Raw genomic sequence first — 16,077 nt, 5'->3', positions numbered from 1 at the left:
GAACATCATCAATAATGTTATATATTTTTATCTTCCAATTAGTTCGCCTGAGGATGATGATGGCTTATACTTCATTTCTACTTCCTCCAGCACCTGATAAGCATTTAATAAATATGTGATTGATTAGCAAACAATAATGTTACAAAGAATCAGTTGCATGCATGTCCAGTAGAAGAACACCGCAGAGTAATAACGTGTACCAAGTCCATCACTAGTTAGCAGTGCCAGTGGATAGATGCATGGGATTGAGGCGTAAGGAATTCATGAAAATTATCTCTGTAATATACTAGGCAGAGGTTAGACTTTTACTAGACTACTGTCATCACTCTGTGCTTCCTAGTGAAACAAGGATGTGTAGACAGTTCAGATGAGAGCTACAGAGATGAATAAAAGAAATTTGAGAATGTATGCTGCCGTGGTTGTTGGGTGCACCCTGAGCCAGACCTACATAGGTTCTCTTTCCAGCAGTTACCCTGGGCAAGTCCCTTCATGTCTCTGAAGCTCACTTTCTCTATTGGTAAAATGGAGAAAATATCAGGGCCTACTGCAATGGAATATGAGAATATATTCACATAGGGCATGGACAGCACGGAGCCTGCTCTAAGCACTCAGTGAATATTGTCATAAGAACTATAAGAAATGAATTAGAAAGGGATTGTTTAGGCACAGGAAGAAAAGACTGAGAGTGGGCTTAGTAATAATCTGTACATGCAAGGTAATGACAAAACATCATCCATCTTGACATCAGTTTTGTTCATACTGACAATATTTTTGAGGGCTTATCATGTGCCTTCCACCAAGGAGAGCATGAGAGCCAAAGAGCTTAATCTGCAGCATGATGGACTCAAGACAGACAAGGGGATGAATTTCTGAAAGTCAGGTTGCTGGACTGACCGGCTTACATAACTGAAGAAAATTGTGAGCTTTTCTTTGAAGACTTGGAAAATAATCTAGTTTCACTTACATTCTACAAAACTGGTTTAGTTGTGGTCCTACTATGAGCTGGACTAATGTGTTCTCAGGGTACTCTGGTTAGTGTCTGTTCTTTGAGATCTTGGGCTGGCATTTAACAGAGAGTTTCCGTGCTTGTAAAAGATGAGCAGATCGGCACCTTTAGGCAGTACCGAATTAACATCAAAATGTCATTGCTGCGCCATAAGGATGCCCCCATTTTGTTTTGTTAGCGTGGATCAGAATTCACAGTTGGCCGATGTGAGCCTGATAGCTTCAGGTGAGTTGATTTCCTGCCAGTTCTAAAGATAACGAGACTGCATGTCGCACTCATACTTGTCTGGGATGATTCATTTATAGGCAGGGGCCCCATTGTGAAGGATTCAGATTAGCTGTTAATAAGTACTAGTATCTGATTATAACAGTGACTGTATACTCCAGAGTCTGATGAGGGTGGGGGCAAGAATAAAGCCCCGAGTTTCCTTCTGTTTGAAATAACAAATGACATTTTCTTTCGAAGACCTCTTTGTCTGCTTGTCAACTTCCACCAGAGGAAAAGTATCCAGGTGAAATGCCATCAACGATAGAAATGTTGGAGACCACTGTATGTGGTTTGAAAGCAAACAAATAAAGTAAACAAATTTTAAAATAAAAATGAGTAAATAGCCCATTCTTTTACTTGCCAAGTAAATTGCCAAGTTCTTATTTCTGGGAAAGATTTATTCTTATTTCCATCGATGCTGGTACTTCCTATAAGTGATTTCTGCTGCTTTTCCCAGCTTGGCCCATCTCCCAGAGTCAAGTTGAGATAGCAACAGCGTTTCAGCTACCCAAGTTCCCACAGGGAAGAATGGCAACACTTGTTGGGCTAATGGTTTTAGCTGGTTAGAGCATTCTGATGGGGTCTTTATCTGTGGAATTAGGACTGTGGAAAAAGGGAGGCAAAGAAGGAGGAGGTCACAGTCTGGGCTGCGGTGCTGATTGCAGCAAGCAGGGACAAGATGGGCTCCAGGGATGTTGGTAAGTCAGAGGGGATGGGCTGGGCCAGAGAGAGTGTCTCTTGACTGTGTTGGCAACTGAATCCTTAGCATTCTGTACTTTCTAAACTAATATCCTTTTTTTTTTTTTTTTTTTTTTTTTTGTATGGATAGAGAAAAGGATAGGCTGTTTTCTAGAACTGTGGACACAATTGTGTGGTTAGAAAAATAGTTTTCATGTGTTTCTCCCTGTATGAGGTTAGGAGCTGGGCATCCATCCTAGTGGATTGTGTTGCACTCTCAATGAAACTTCACATGTCCATTCCCAGGAGAGTTAGAGATCAAGAAAGTGAAGGTAAGCAGTTAGAAACTCGGAAGTCTTAAAGATCCATTTTTAGTGCTAATAACCAGCAGCTATAAATGAGCCATAGTAAAAGAAGGAGTTGAATAATTCTGGAAAAGGAGAGCAATTTTCAGTATAAAGCAAGCAAAGAAAATCTCAAATAAACTTGGATGCAACCAGTCAAACACTGAACACAATTTGTATTGCAGGCCAGGGTCTAGGGAGGGTCAGAAAGCTGGGAAAGATTGGACTTAACCCTGCCATGGGGTTGCCTGCCACAGGGTAGAGGTCAGCAAGCTCTGAGTCCCTATTTAAGAGCACATAACCCCTTGGTGGGATTCAGGCTAGTGTGGGTATGTAGGAGTTTGATGTAGTAAAGGAAAAAGGCAACACAGATGTGTTGACACTAATAATGGCCTAATCATCTCATATAGAACAGGAAAGAGTGGATGTATCAGACCCCAGCTGGCATCTGTAGATATAGGAAGCCCAGAATCAAAGATTTAGGCAGCTTCTCATGGACTATCCAATGTAGTTGGAGGCTCTGAATAAGGGTCCTCATCCACTGGAGACTGGAATAAAAATCAGAACATGAGGAAGTGATTTAGTCCTTTGGATTGGGCACGTGGGAGGCACACGAAAAGACAGGCTTCATCTGGGTGACCATGTCTGCACCCAGCCATGCTCACAACCTGTTCACCAAATCCTGGGCCTAAAGCAGCCCGGCCAGCTTTAGAAGATGGTCTTGGTGAGGACAGTACTTGGCCCATCCTGGTTTAAAGATCAGAAGGCAGTACTTAGTGACTGAAGTTCAAAGTCTTATAGTTGAATGAAGCTGGGACATGCAGGTGCTGACAAGTTGTTGAAGATTTCTTTTCTTTTCTTTTTTTTTTTTAATCTGCCTCTATGCAATTTTATTTTCATTTCTGGAGCCCTTCAAAATGCATTGCCTCTTTTAGATGGAGGACCAAATTGGTTTGGGAGATGTGAATAAATTCAAAGCCTCTTTGATTGTGAACAGCCGTACTTTGCTATATGTGAGGAAGTACTGATCAGTTTTCCAATCTAGAGACCTAGAAAAACACATTGCTGGATGTTTGGTTGGGGGGGAAGGGGGCGTGGCGGGGGGAAGCTTTCTCAGAAAACTTCTTTCTGGATTTAGCCTTTGGAGACAATGGCTTGTTAATCTGTGGCCAAACAAGCATGACTGATCCACATTTTAAACTCAGCCATGCCTAGTCTCCCACTCCATATGGAGCTGGGACAGAAAGGCAAAAGAGCCCTTTGTTTCCCAGGGATCCCTTGAAGAGACCCATGTGCACAAGCAAGATCACTGTATCTAGAACCAGTGCTTGTGTTATTTTCAGCAACATATGAGGCACTAGCACTCATCGCTTAATCAAATATAAACATGCCTTTTCTACGCTTCCACTTCTCTGCTCCCCTTGGTATATGAACGTGATATTCTGATCAAACGTGTTTGAAGAGATGGGAATGTTAATTTATTTGAGACAAATGTCAACATCTTTGCTCTGAAAAATGCACCGGTACGTCAAGTGCCATCACTGGCTTGCACTTAACTCTGCTCTTTAGTAATAATCACAGTTCTTTTGTAGATGCTGTCCTTTCAGCTTAGGTTAAATAAGGTGATTTTGATGAGATAAGGCAATTTTGGATTTAGTATTTCATACCTATGAAGAAATGATGGCCGGGCGCAGTGGCTCACACATGTAATCCCAGCACTTTGGGAGGCTGAGGTGGGTGGATCATGAGGTCAGGAGATCAAGACCATCCTGGCTAACACGGTGAAACCCCATCTCTACTAAAAATGCAAAAAATTAGCTGGGCGTGGTGGCACACGCCTGTAGTCCCAGATACTCAGGAGGCTGAGGCAGGAGAATCGCTTGAACCTGGGAGGTAGAGGCTGCAGTGAGCTGAGATTGCGCCACTGCACTCCAGCCTGGGTGACAGAGCTAGACTCCCTTCTAAAAAAGAAAGATCAATTTTTCCTTTTGGTTATTAGGTTTCATGATGCCTTTCATTTTATTCTATAAATTCCCAGATCTATATTTGTGTTGACCACACTTGATTTTATAAATTAAGTGTGATATTGATAACCCTACTACTTAATTAACAGTTCAGTATGTACACACCTTTTCTCTACTCATTTCATTTCTTTCAACCTTTCCTGTTTTCCTGTCTTCTTCCATTGTGTTTACTTAAAAGTATGTTTATTCAAAAGTATGTTTATTCAGTCACAGAACCCGGTTGTTGCTGAACTTGAGAGCTTGCTCTCTTATAGAAAGGCACCTCTTAATAAAAATGCAAGTCAGTCCATCTGAGAGTAGGTTTAATTTGCATAATGGAGTAGGCCTTGGAAAGGACTTTTACTTTAAGATGAAATGAAACAGGCTTGTTAAGATTTTAGCAGTCCTGATACCTTACAAAGGGGCACAAACACATTCTCGAAGTGCTCTTACTATCCTCCAGGCCCTTTGCTCCCTTACTTTAATTCTGTAATTAATTTGGATATCTTAGTGATGGGGAATCTGCCTGTTCCTTCTCCTCTTATTACACTTCCTATTGCTTTCTTCTGGCCATAAAATTGTCTCTGTGACCTAGAATATCAAGAATCTTGTAGACATTCTCAGAGTGAATGAACACCTTTAGTTTGTTTCTCTACTGTGGCTTAAATTTGGTGATTAAAGCACATCCAAAGAGAGACTCAGTCAGGGAGGAAAATGGGGCCAAATTCAAGTAGAAAGGACAATTATCTTCTGAAAGAACAAATAATAAAAAGAATGCTGGCTTCTGCAGAAGTTGTGTAGTTATCCAGAGTGGCTCTTAAATCTGTCAGATCTGCTTGAATTTCTTTGAAAACTCAGAATGTTCTCCTTTGTGTGCAAGGGTTTAAAGAATGGATCTGGCATTTAACAGGCAGGAAAGATCATGATTCTATATCAATATGCTTCTATTGTGTGTTTCAGTCATGATGTTTTTGATTAATGGTGAGGCTGGAGAACATCAGAAATTTATCCTATCTTGCAAGACACTGCTCACAAAACTCTGACACTATTCAGAGCCATGCTAAGGAACTAATTCCAGCCTCAGTCACCAGAACAAAGTGATGGTGTGGTATCAGAATTTCTAGTTGTCAAAGGAGATGATCATTGAGGATTTGATGAGTAGAGGAAAGTATTTCCCCTTATTATGGGAGAAGAAAGAGATTTTTTTGTCTCCCATATTCTGCTTCTACTCTGTGCTAAATGTGGAAGTGAAGATGGAGTACTCAGAACTTCTCAGGACAGCTGGGTAACCCTGGCCTCTTAGCCCATCATTTCTACACTTGCCTTCCTTAATCTGGTGGAGAAAGTCTCAAGGAAAGCCTAACAGTTCTAGACTTTTTCAGACACAGATCCTCCTCAAGAACTGAATTTAGAAGAACAGAAGAATTTTCTTTATTAATATAATAGGAAAGAGACTAGGAGGAAAACCAGATTGATTTAATCTGAAACTATACTAGTGTCCTAACAGGATTAAAATCCCTATGATATTATACAGTACTGAGATTTGAATAATATGAAAGACTTTAAGATGCTGGAAAAATATAATCACAATTGGATAGCCAACAAAGACAAGTTAGATTTGAGAGCTATCTGGTTGCAGCATCCATGACCCCATTTTAAAAAATTCAAATATTTACTGAGGGCACCCTGTGGGCCAGACCTCAATTCTAGGTGCTGGGTTATAGCAATGAACAAACAGATACCAATCCCTGCCCTCCTGGTACTCACATTTAATTAGGAAGAGGCAGATGAGTTCATAATAAACATGTCAAATAAGTAATCATGTAGTCCGTCTGATGAGAGATGCTATGGGAAAAAGAAAAAGCAAAGCTGAACGAGGGGATCAAACATGCCTATGACAAGTGAGGACAGGCTTCAGCATTCCATGGTGTGGTCAGGATTGAGAGCACTTTGTTGGGAAGGCAAGATTTTAGTAAAGACGTGGAAGAGGTGCATGTGTGATACCTGGATAGGTGGAGAAAAAGTGTTTCAGGCAGAGGAAATAGCTAGAGCAAAGGCCTGGAGCAACGATGTGTGTGCGCGTTCAAGACAGATCAGAGTGCATGGAGCAGAGTGAGGGCCTGGGACCCGGGGGCCAATAGGGGGTCCAAATCAAGGGTGCTGGCTAGTTCTTTGTAGTACACTGGGAAGCCTTTGATGGTTTTGGGTAGACAATAACATCTTACGTTTACGAAAGAACGTCCTTCTTTGTTGAGCATTAGACTAGGGCGTCGAGACAGAGCCACTGGTACCCTTGAGCAGACTCTTGCAGGGATTGTGTGAAGGACATCAAATGTTGCTGGTAGATAAGGAGGACTGCAAGTGGACATTGGCGTTGTCAATATCAAAGTCATCTGCCTTTTACAAGAGGAGTTTCCGTGAAGTGGTGGAGTTGAAGGTCTAATTGGAGTCAGTTGATGAGAATGGGAGAAGAGGAATTAGGAGAAATGAGTATAGATGTTGCTTTCAAGGAGTTTGCTACAAAGAGATGTAAATAAGTGACTATAGCATTTTCTGTCAGTCTGGCTGGCTACAATAGGGATCCCCTCACATTTTGTAAAAGCACAGTTTATGTATAACTTTTCAGGCGTGCTTTATTTCTATGAGGTAGATATGTGCCGTCAGCATAAAAATTAGAAACGAGGCTGGGTGCGGTAGCTCACACCTGTAATCCCAGAATTTTGGGAGGCCGAGATGGGCGGATCACCAGGAGATGGAGACCATCCTGTCCAACATGGTGAAACCCCATCTCTACTAAAAATACAAAAAAATGAGCTGGGCGTGGTGGCGCATGCCTGTAGTCCCAGCTACTTGGGAGGCTGAGGCATGAGAATTGCTTGAACCTGGGAGGCAGAGGTTGCAGTGAGCCAAGATCATGCCACTGCACTCCAGCCGGGCAACAGAGTGAGACTTCATCTCAAAAAAAAAAAAAAAAAAAAAAAAAGAAACTAGATGAGATCATCAAATTCATTTCAGTTACTTTCCCACCCAGTAAACAAAACTTCTACAACATTAATACAATGAACACTAGAAAAACATGTCATGTGTCAGCTAGGGATCTAGAGATGAACAAGGTATAGTTTGTAGTCTTGAGAAACATTTTTAGTCGGATAAGGCAAGTAGGCATGTTCACTGTGTAAGTATGATGACTGAGGCATGTACAAAATGTGATAAAAGCAAAGGGGAGATAGAACTGAGTTGACTAGGGCAAGTTAGAAAAGATGACATACATAAAAGACCTGACATTTGAACTGGGTCTTAAGGATAATCATAAAATTTTCCAGCCCATGTACTGGGGAACAACCCTCTGTTAGATAATAATCCAGCTCTTGTTTGAATGCTAACAGTGACCGAGAGCTCACTACCTTATGAGACCCATTCCATTTTAAGAACCTATAATTTTTGCAAATGCATTTCTTATATTGAGCCCAATAATGCCTTTTAATACTTCTACTCTTTGTTCCCAGTTCTCTTCTCCTCTGAATTTAATGAGCAAAAGATTTGTCTTTCTACCAAATAAGTCATTTCAGTATTTGAAAATAGATATGTTCTCTTTGAAGCAATTTCTTTTCGGTGTTGAAAAGGGGGAAATGGGTAGAGTCAGGTTCACAGGGAAGTAGACTCTGAGCCTGAGGTGAGTGTGCAGGGGGTTTTATTAGGGGGTGCTTTTGAGATCAACACCATGCGTGGGAAGGGAAGATTGGACAAGGCTGGACAGGAGAAGTGGAGGTGTGATGCAGTTTTAATGGAAGCTCCAGAAATCCTGTGGGGGAATTCTGAAGATAAACTGACCCTTTGGAGTTGTCCAGAGGTAGGGCAAGAAGACTAGGTCTTTATACCTGTGACAGCCAGTTTTTCAGTGCCATTTACGCCAGGAAAGGGACACGGCTTTGGGAAAGTGGGCTTTTTTAGCTGAGACAGTCACCAAAGGTGTTGGGTGGAAGTCTATTGCCAGGGGCACTACCAGCCACAGGGGCACTTAATCCTTTATTTCTGAAGTGGATCGATAAGGGATCTGGATGATGCAGAAGAGGAATCTTATGTACTGCTAATTTTTTAGACAATTATTTTCTGAGGCAGATAATAAGATGAAAAAGCACCTCTTTTTGTTTCTTCTTATTAGCAAATAAACACCACAAACATCAAAGTGATGGGGGCCCCACATTATGGTGCTAGACTGTTAGGGTCTAGTGTACAATTCTACCTTCCCTGTGCTGCTTATTCATCTCTGTGAGGGTGGCCCTTTATAGAGGAATATGTTAAAGATGTTCTTGAGGTGAATTGAAGGAGTACGTTCGGGTAATAAATTCGACTGGGATTCTTCACTAGGAGGAGACTGCTCCAAGGACCTCTGCATGTCAACATTTTGTAATGACATTAGGAGATAAAAATGTAAGTGGGGAAGCATAGTGAGCTGCAAACAGAATTATATCTCTGTCCTTCATCCTCGATGACTTGTGGTAATCACAGCGCATGCTGGGTGCCTGCAAAGATGGATGTGTGGCCACCAGTCCTTTCCACTCTATGCACACATGAAGATTGCCCTTTGATTTGTGGCTATGGCCATAATTTGCAAAGCCTGTCACCATTTGCAACTTATAGCTAGCCTAGAGTTTTACTGAAAAAGAGCTGACCCATTCCTGATCACTGTACACCATACTGATGTGTCAACTAAATGAATAATAACTGGACTACTCATTATACCAGAAAACATTGGCCCAAGCTATTATTCTGTTTCTTGACTTCTGTTTGGCTTCATTAGCCTCCTTTGGGTGCCAGGTAAAATGGTCATGTAAAGCATCCTTATTTAATAAGAGCTTGGCAAAATAAAATGGTTGAGCTGGGCATTGATGGGGGCAGAGGAATCAGGAAAAAGATCAGATTGTGGAGGATACTAGAACTAGAAGGTACAATAAGGATGTAGTGAGGGATGATGGAGCCATATTAATTTTTCTCATTTCTCACTCTCATTATGCATTGGCTTCCTTCACACAGTAGCTGGCAGTGTCTTTACAAGCCATTTGCAATTGGGGGAGAGACAGTATTAAGAGAAGCCTAACAGAGGGGAGGGCCAAGTTGGTATTTAATAGATTGGTTTTCTTTTAAATTCAATCTAATTAACATGAGCCCATTTACTATGGACCCTCATGGCTTTTGTGTCTCTTGCTATGTATTTGAGCCAGCTGTGGTTTCATAGCACATGAACTTTGCATCTATTCAAGGGCCTTCTTGTGATAAGATCTGTTCATTTATCACAGAATGGGTAGACCTGCTTTGTTTGCTGCTGGAATGACTTTCATCCCAAGCTTGTACATCTTAAAGCATATTGGAACATTTCTTCACTTTGCTATAACCACTGGGCTTGTGGAAGCTCATGTATTAATATTTCTTATTTGGGAATTCCCCAGTTTTTCTTTAACTGGAAGCGTGACAGGAAAAACAAACAGGTGTCTCTTTAAAGTGACAGCTATTCTAGGGGTGTCACCCTGCCGCTGGTCTTCCTTTCCTGTCGTCGTCCTCTGTAGGCCACTGACAATTCTTGGAATAAAATTGTATTGTCCCAGATTCCCACTTGTCTCAGTCCTTTCGGGCTAATTATAAACTGAGTAGCTTATAAAGAACAGAAATTTGGGTGGGCGCAGTGGCTCACACCTGTAATTCCAGCACTTTGGGAGGCCGAGGCGGGTGGATCACGACGTTAGAAGTTCAAGACCAGCCTGGCCAAGGTGTTGAAACTCTGTGTCTACTAAAAAGACAAAAATTAGCCTGGCATGGTGGCGGGCGCCTGTAATCCCAGTTACTTGGGAGGCTGAGGCAGTGAATTGCTAGAATCTGGGAGGTGGAGGTTGCAGTGAGCCGAGATTGCGCCACTATACTCCAGCCTGGGTGACAGACCAAGACTCCAAAAAAAAAAAAAAAAAAAAAAAAAAAAAAAAAAAAAAAAACACAAACCCAGAAATTTATTTCTCACAGTTCTGGAGTCTGGGAAGTTCGAGATCAAAGTGCCAGTAGATTTGGTGCCTGGTAAGGGCTCATGCTCTGACTCATAGATAGCACCTTCTTGCTCTGTCCTCACAGGGTGGAAGGAGCAAGGCAGCTCTCTGGGGCTTCTTTAATAAGGGCACTAATTTCATTTATGAGGGCCTCACTCATCTCTTGATACCATCAGATACCATCACCTTGGGAGTTAGGATTTCAACATATGAATTTGGGGAGGACAGAAACATTCTGACCAAAGTCCCACTGTGTTATATAACCTATCAACAAGATCAGCTTTGCCTAAGAGTTGTACTCATGTATTAGGAGAAGTCTCGGAACAGGGACTGGCCAGGGTTTGGAACAGATACACATGATATAATTATTCTATTTTGAATTCATTCCCTTTTTTCTACTCACCCATTCTTGGTGCCTCACCCTCCCTGCTTTTCTCAATTACATGATCCCGTGAAGCTCCCCTTCAGCTGCATCTTTAAGTCCAGAAAAGAGAGTGCTGGTGAGCACCATTTCACCCTTAGCAGGAAAAATTACTTCTATATGACCAAGCATCTAGGGTTTCATTCTGGGTAGCCTGTGGAAAACGTGAAAAGCTCAAGCTGTGAGAACAAACGGCCCAGGCAGAGCCGGGGGCTGGCAGCTCTCACTGCCGAATCAGGATTTTTGGATACCAGCTGGATATTTCCCAGTCTGTATTTTTTTCAATAAGGGGTGCCGAAGAAATGCTTGGCAATTTCTCAGCTGCGCAACAATATGTTCCTGAACTAAGAAACCACTATATAATTTTGTTTAAAAGCCCAGGTCACTTGTAACTGTACATTGAAGCTCTTTTTGGGGGATAAGAAGGAACTGCCCCTTAGAAAAAGACACAGTTTTGTTAGCCTGGATTGCTATAAAATGGAGATGAGCCATGGGATAGAAGATAGGGGGCACAGAGCAAGGAAAGAGATGCCATTACCCAGGAGGAAATCAGGGGAAATAGTCAAGAGAGGAGGACAAGGCTGAGAGGGTGTTCATTTTGTGGTTTCGGATTCATCTAGCTAAAGGTAGAGATAAAATGCAGGGCTTGACATCTCACAACAGCAGGTGAAACACAGCTTAAAATGGGAGACATTTAAAATGGCTTCTCCCTGGAAAGGAAGGAGAAATCAGAAGATGCTCAGAATTGACAGTGGAGTGTGTGTGCAATGCCCAGGTCAAACCAAGATCTGTGGTGTCCTGTAGGTCAGAGAAAGAGCATATCTTCTATATGTCTGAAGTAAAGCTTAATCAGATATGAGTTCAAATGGCAATAATTTTAACTTGCAGCTTAGACATACTGTTTGAGCCTTATTCTTTTCTGCATATATTATCATCAGAGCAGAAGTTAGAGAGAAAACTAAATGCGATATTAATTTAACATTTGTATGTTTATAGAATATATACTGATCCAATTTCTTACTACATATACTTCTCCCTGATGTCTGTACCTGAGTACTATTCACCTTCTGGACCACTGAGCTTATCTCACCTCCATAGATAGGTTTATGTGTAGATCAATGACATTTTTGGATTATGCACTCTGTGACTGAGTGATATACATTCACAAGGAAGAAATCCAAAAGCCTTGAAAAATGGAAAGTATGTATGTGTATGTCTGTATGAGCATCTGTATTTGTGTTTGTATAGCTCATTTGACAACAAAACCTGACCTGAACTGACACGAGGCCGTTTAGAGCCTTTATTCTACACTGTGTGGCTCTTCATATGTTTTGCTATAGAAATATTAACATATTTGATTTTGGGAAGCTTCCCTAGGCTCTGGCAGTAACCCCAAGGATTTCAGACAAGGCAAGTATAGACCTAGGTTGATTTTCTGTAAAGTCTAGGAGACAATTTTTGGAAGAAAGATATTATAAATGTCTGCAATTTAAATATTTTAAAATATTTATTATAAATACAAACTTGTAAAGGCATTATATAAATAATAAGTAATGAACACAAATCTTTGTACCCACTTGGTTCAAAATCTCCATTACCATCTTTGGTTTGATTTTTTTCTCTCTTCCTTTTCTTGTCCTGTTCTTTTTCTAGGATGAATCCTCCATGTTCTTCCAGTTTGGCCCATCAATTGAACAGCAAGCTTCCGTAATGCTCAACATCATGGAAGAATATGACTGGTACATCTTTTCTATCGTCACCACCTATTTCCCTGGCTACCAGGACTTTGTAAACAAGATCCGCAGCACCATTGAGAATAGCTTTGTGGGCTGGGAGCTAGAGGAAGTCCTCCTACTGGACATGTCCCTGGACGATGGAGATTCTAAGATCCAGAATCAGCTCAAGAAACTTCAAAGCCCCATCATTCTTCTTTACTGTACCAAGGAAGAAGCCACCTACATCTTTGAAGTGGCCAACTCAGTAGGGCTGACTGGCTACGGCTACACGTGGATCGTGCCAAGTCTGGTGGCAGGGGATACAGACACAGTGCCTGCGGAGTTCCCCACTGGGCTCATCTCTGTATCATATGATGAATGGGACTACGGCCTCCCCGCCAGAGTGAGAGATGGAATTGCCATAATCACCACTGCTGCTTCTGACATGCTGTCCGAACACAGCTTCATCCCTGAGCCCAAAAGCAGTTGTTACAATACCCATGAGAAGAGAATCTACCAGTCCAATATGCTAAATAGGTGAGTGTGGAACAGAGGGCGTGTTGGTGGTGGAGATGAGAGGGGAGCTTCAAAGACAGGTTGGAAGTTCAGAAACTGCAGGAAGAACAGTTCAAGATGGTAGCAGGTTGAAGCCTGGCCTTGGGCATGGCAATTGGTCATGATTGGGGGAGTGTTTCAGATCCCACCTTGCCAAAACAACTTTCACTTATTGAGCACTTATTATGTGTTAGATGTTACCCTAAGGGTTTTGCACATTTGGCTTCATTTGATCCTCAAAATAACTCTATAAGTCAGGTTTTAACAATTGTTTCTATTTTACAATACAAGAGAATAGGCTTGGAGGCATAAATTATACAAAGTTATGCTGCAAGTGAGTGGTCAGTTTGGAGTTGAACCTAGGCCTCTCTGATCTGTAAGTACTACTTGATCACCAGGAAAGATGCAGGAGACTTACAAATAAGGGAGGACCAGTCCACTTACCTTTCGAATGTTGCCGTATTGTAGAAAGATTGAAGAACAGGTTATATGGATCTGTAGTCATATGAAGCATATTCTTCCCTTAAAGAAACAGGCTTGGTTTTTGTCTCTTTTGCTTTTTCAGCCTCTGCCTTTAAGGGTGAGGATGCTGCTGTAGAGGCGGCTTTTATGGTTGTTCTTAGTGTGGTTTGTTTAGCAAGACCTTGCATAACCCAGTCATGACTGCAGTGCCTCCTCCGTGGGGTAATAAATGACTATGTGGGGTAGAAGATTCTATACTACACTTTTGTGGTTTTACTATTTGTATAAAACTTCTATGTATGTGCATTACAAAAAGTCAAACTAAATAGAACATAAAGAAGTGTGGTTTAAAAAGAAAAATGACCTTAAATCCAATTAATTGGAGATAATCATTGTAGAAATAATTAGTGAACATCTTTCTAGATATCTCTCTGTACATGTACATTAATATGGATATAAATCTACAATGTTACATATATGGAAATATAAGTATACTTGCTGTTCAATAGCTTGACTTCTTTCATTTAACAATGTTTTGGACATCCATTTGAAGTTATCTTTAGTTGTATTAAGATGTACAGAAAGGTATTCAGAAAAACTTAGTGCATACTCAGGTACTCACCATCTAGCTTAATAAATAAAATATTAAAAGGTATACTTGGGATGTTAGAAAAACATACAGTGGAGGTTGCATGGGTAACTTCTAGAAGGGAACTGGACTGCAATCTGTAGAGTAGAGGTTCAATTCAGGGTTGAAACTCAAACCAGGTTCACAGTAGTTATATCTGTGATTCAATCCTGATATTCTTCCACCATCAACTCTCCAGAGGTTGCTCTATCCATCATCCTTGGATATTGCACCTTGCTTGGTACAGATTGTCTTGGTTTTTCTTCTACCTCTTTAGTTTCGTTCTATTCCAGTTCCATCTGGGGCTCGTTAGCACACTCCTGTTTTATGCAGCCCTTAAATATGGGCACTTCTTGGGGTTCTGTCCTAGACCCTCTTTCTTTCCCATCCATTCCCAAGGATACAATTAATGTCTGTATATTTTCCAAAGAGACATCTCTGGCTGGAACCTCTCCCCTGAGCTCTACATTTGTATCCTTAGCTGTGGCCAGATATGTTTCTTTGGATTCCATGGCCACTTAGAACTCACAGTATCCAAAGCTGAACTTCTGTCTCTTCTCCTACAAGTCTCCCATCCTCTCCTAGCCAAATCTGCACTGCCTGTAAATGATATATCCTATTACAAAGTTACCTAAAATAAAAATTTCCAAGATGCCCTTGGTTCCATATCCCTGACACCTCATAGTCAATCATACTGTTTGCCCTGGATTTTAGTCCCCCCATACCTCTGGAATGCCGTTCTTGTTTTCATCTCTCCTACAACATCCCAGTCCATTTTTTCTAATGTGCATTACTGCAGGGCTTCTTACATGATCTTTCTCCTCCCAGTTCTGCTTCTTTTCAATCTACGTTGCAGCCAGGGTGATCAAAACTAAAAATGTGATTTTGTCATTCTCTTCCTTAATACCTTTCAGGGACTTTTCATTGCTCCTATAATGAGGTCCATTCTCTTGTATATGGTTTATAAAGCCTTCAGCCTCATGGGCCCTGCCAGTCTTTCCAAAATTCTCTCATGCTCTTCTCTGCCTTGCATACTACCTTCCTGCAACACTGAACTTAGTTTAGTTCTTCGAAAACACCATGCTCTCTCTTGCTTTCAGCTCTTTCCTCTCTCTGCCTCAGACTTACTCTCCAGCGTGCCCCTTCCCACCAAACACAGGTGCTGATATTCCTTTACCTGCCTCATGCTCTTCATTCCTCAGATTCATCAGGCTTTAGTCTTGGCATTACTTCTGCTGGGAAGTCTTCCCTGAGCCTTGGACTAACATTACTACATTATATGCCTTCACTGCATCTTGTATTTTTCCGATAAAGCCACTCTTCAAACTGGCAATTGCATGTTTTATTATCTCCCTTCCCTGTGAGCTCTGTGAGAGTAGTGACCTTCCCATAGCACTCATTTCTCTGACCCCATTTCCTGCACAGTGCATGGCACAGGGAAGTGAATGACGCCCTCCAAGTCTCAGTGCACACCTGCTCTGCAGGAGCCTTCCCGTTCTGCCCTATTCTTGCAAGATAATAAAGATTCCCTTGAAAAATGTACTGTTGATTCAGTTCTGTAGCTTTGGTTTTCCTCCCACTGTTTTTAGGGTTAAATTCAAATCTGATTCAGATTATTTTCCCAAACGTTTGCTAATTAAAACCAAAGCTAACAATGAAGGACTACTGAGACTAAAACATCTGCCCAACAACACAAAGAAATCAAGTGAATGTTACCTTCAAGCTCATAAATATGGCCCAGGAATGCCTGCTTTTAACTTAAAACTTCTGCTGGGTAAACAATGATCTGCAGATATTATTATTTCCTGCTTGGCTTATGTTACATTACAATGTAAATGTCATCTCTGAAGCCTGCTCTCTAGCCACATATCTCTGAAATCGCAATTGGTTTTAACCTTTGTTGCCATCTCTCTGAGGCCTGAGATGCTCCCATGTGGCCACCCAGGAAGGGGGCCCTACTCAGTCC

At 41.5% G+C, this 16,077-nt stretch overlaps 1 protein-coding gene across 2 annotated transcripts in view; it reads left to right on the top strand.

Moving 5' to 3' along the window:
- Positions 1-16,077, top strand: part of GRIN2B (glutamate ionotropic receptor NMDA type subunit 2B) — a 432,541-nt gene that overhangs the window by 217,204 nt on the left and 199,260 nt on the right. For both annotated transcript variants that reach the window (XM_037990318.2, XM_007967728.3), the window contains one exon: positions 12,405-13,003. In XM_037990318.2, the coding sequence (XP_037846246.1) occupies positions 12,405-13,003 (599 nt within the window). The remainder of the gene's footprint in view (positions 1-12,404; positions 13,004-16,077) is intronic.

This window comes from Chlorocebus sabaeus, chromosome 11, assembly GCF_047675955.1.
Source record: "Chlorocebus sabaeus isolate Y175 chromosome 11, mChlSab1.0.hap1, whole genome shotgun sequence".
Taxonomy (NCBI): Eukaryota; Metazoa; Chordata; class Mammalia; order Primates; family Cercopithecidae; genus Chlorocebus; species Chlorocebus sabaeus.
This window is presented reverse-complemented; position numbering and strand designations above follow the sequence as displayed.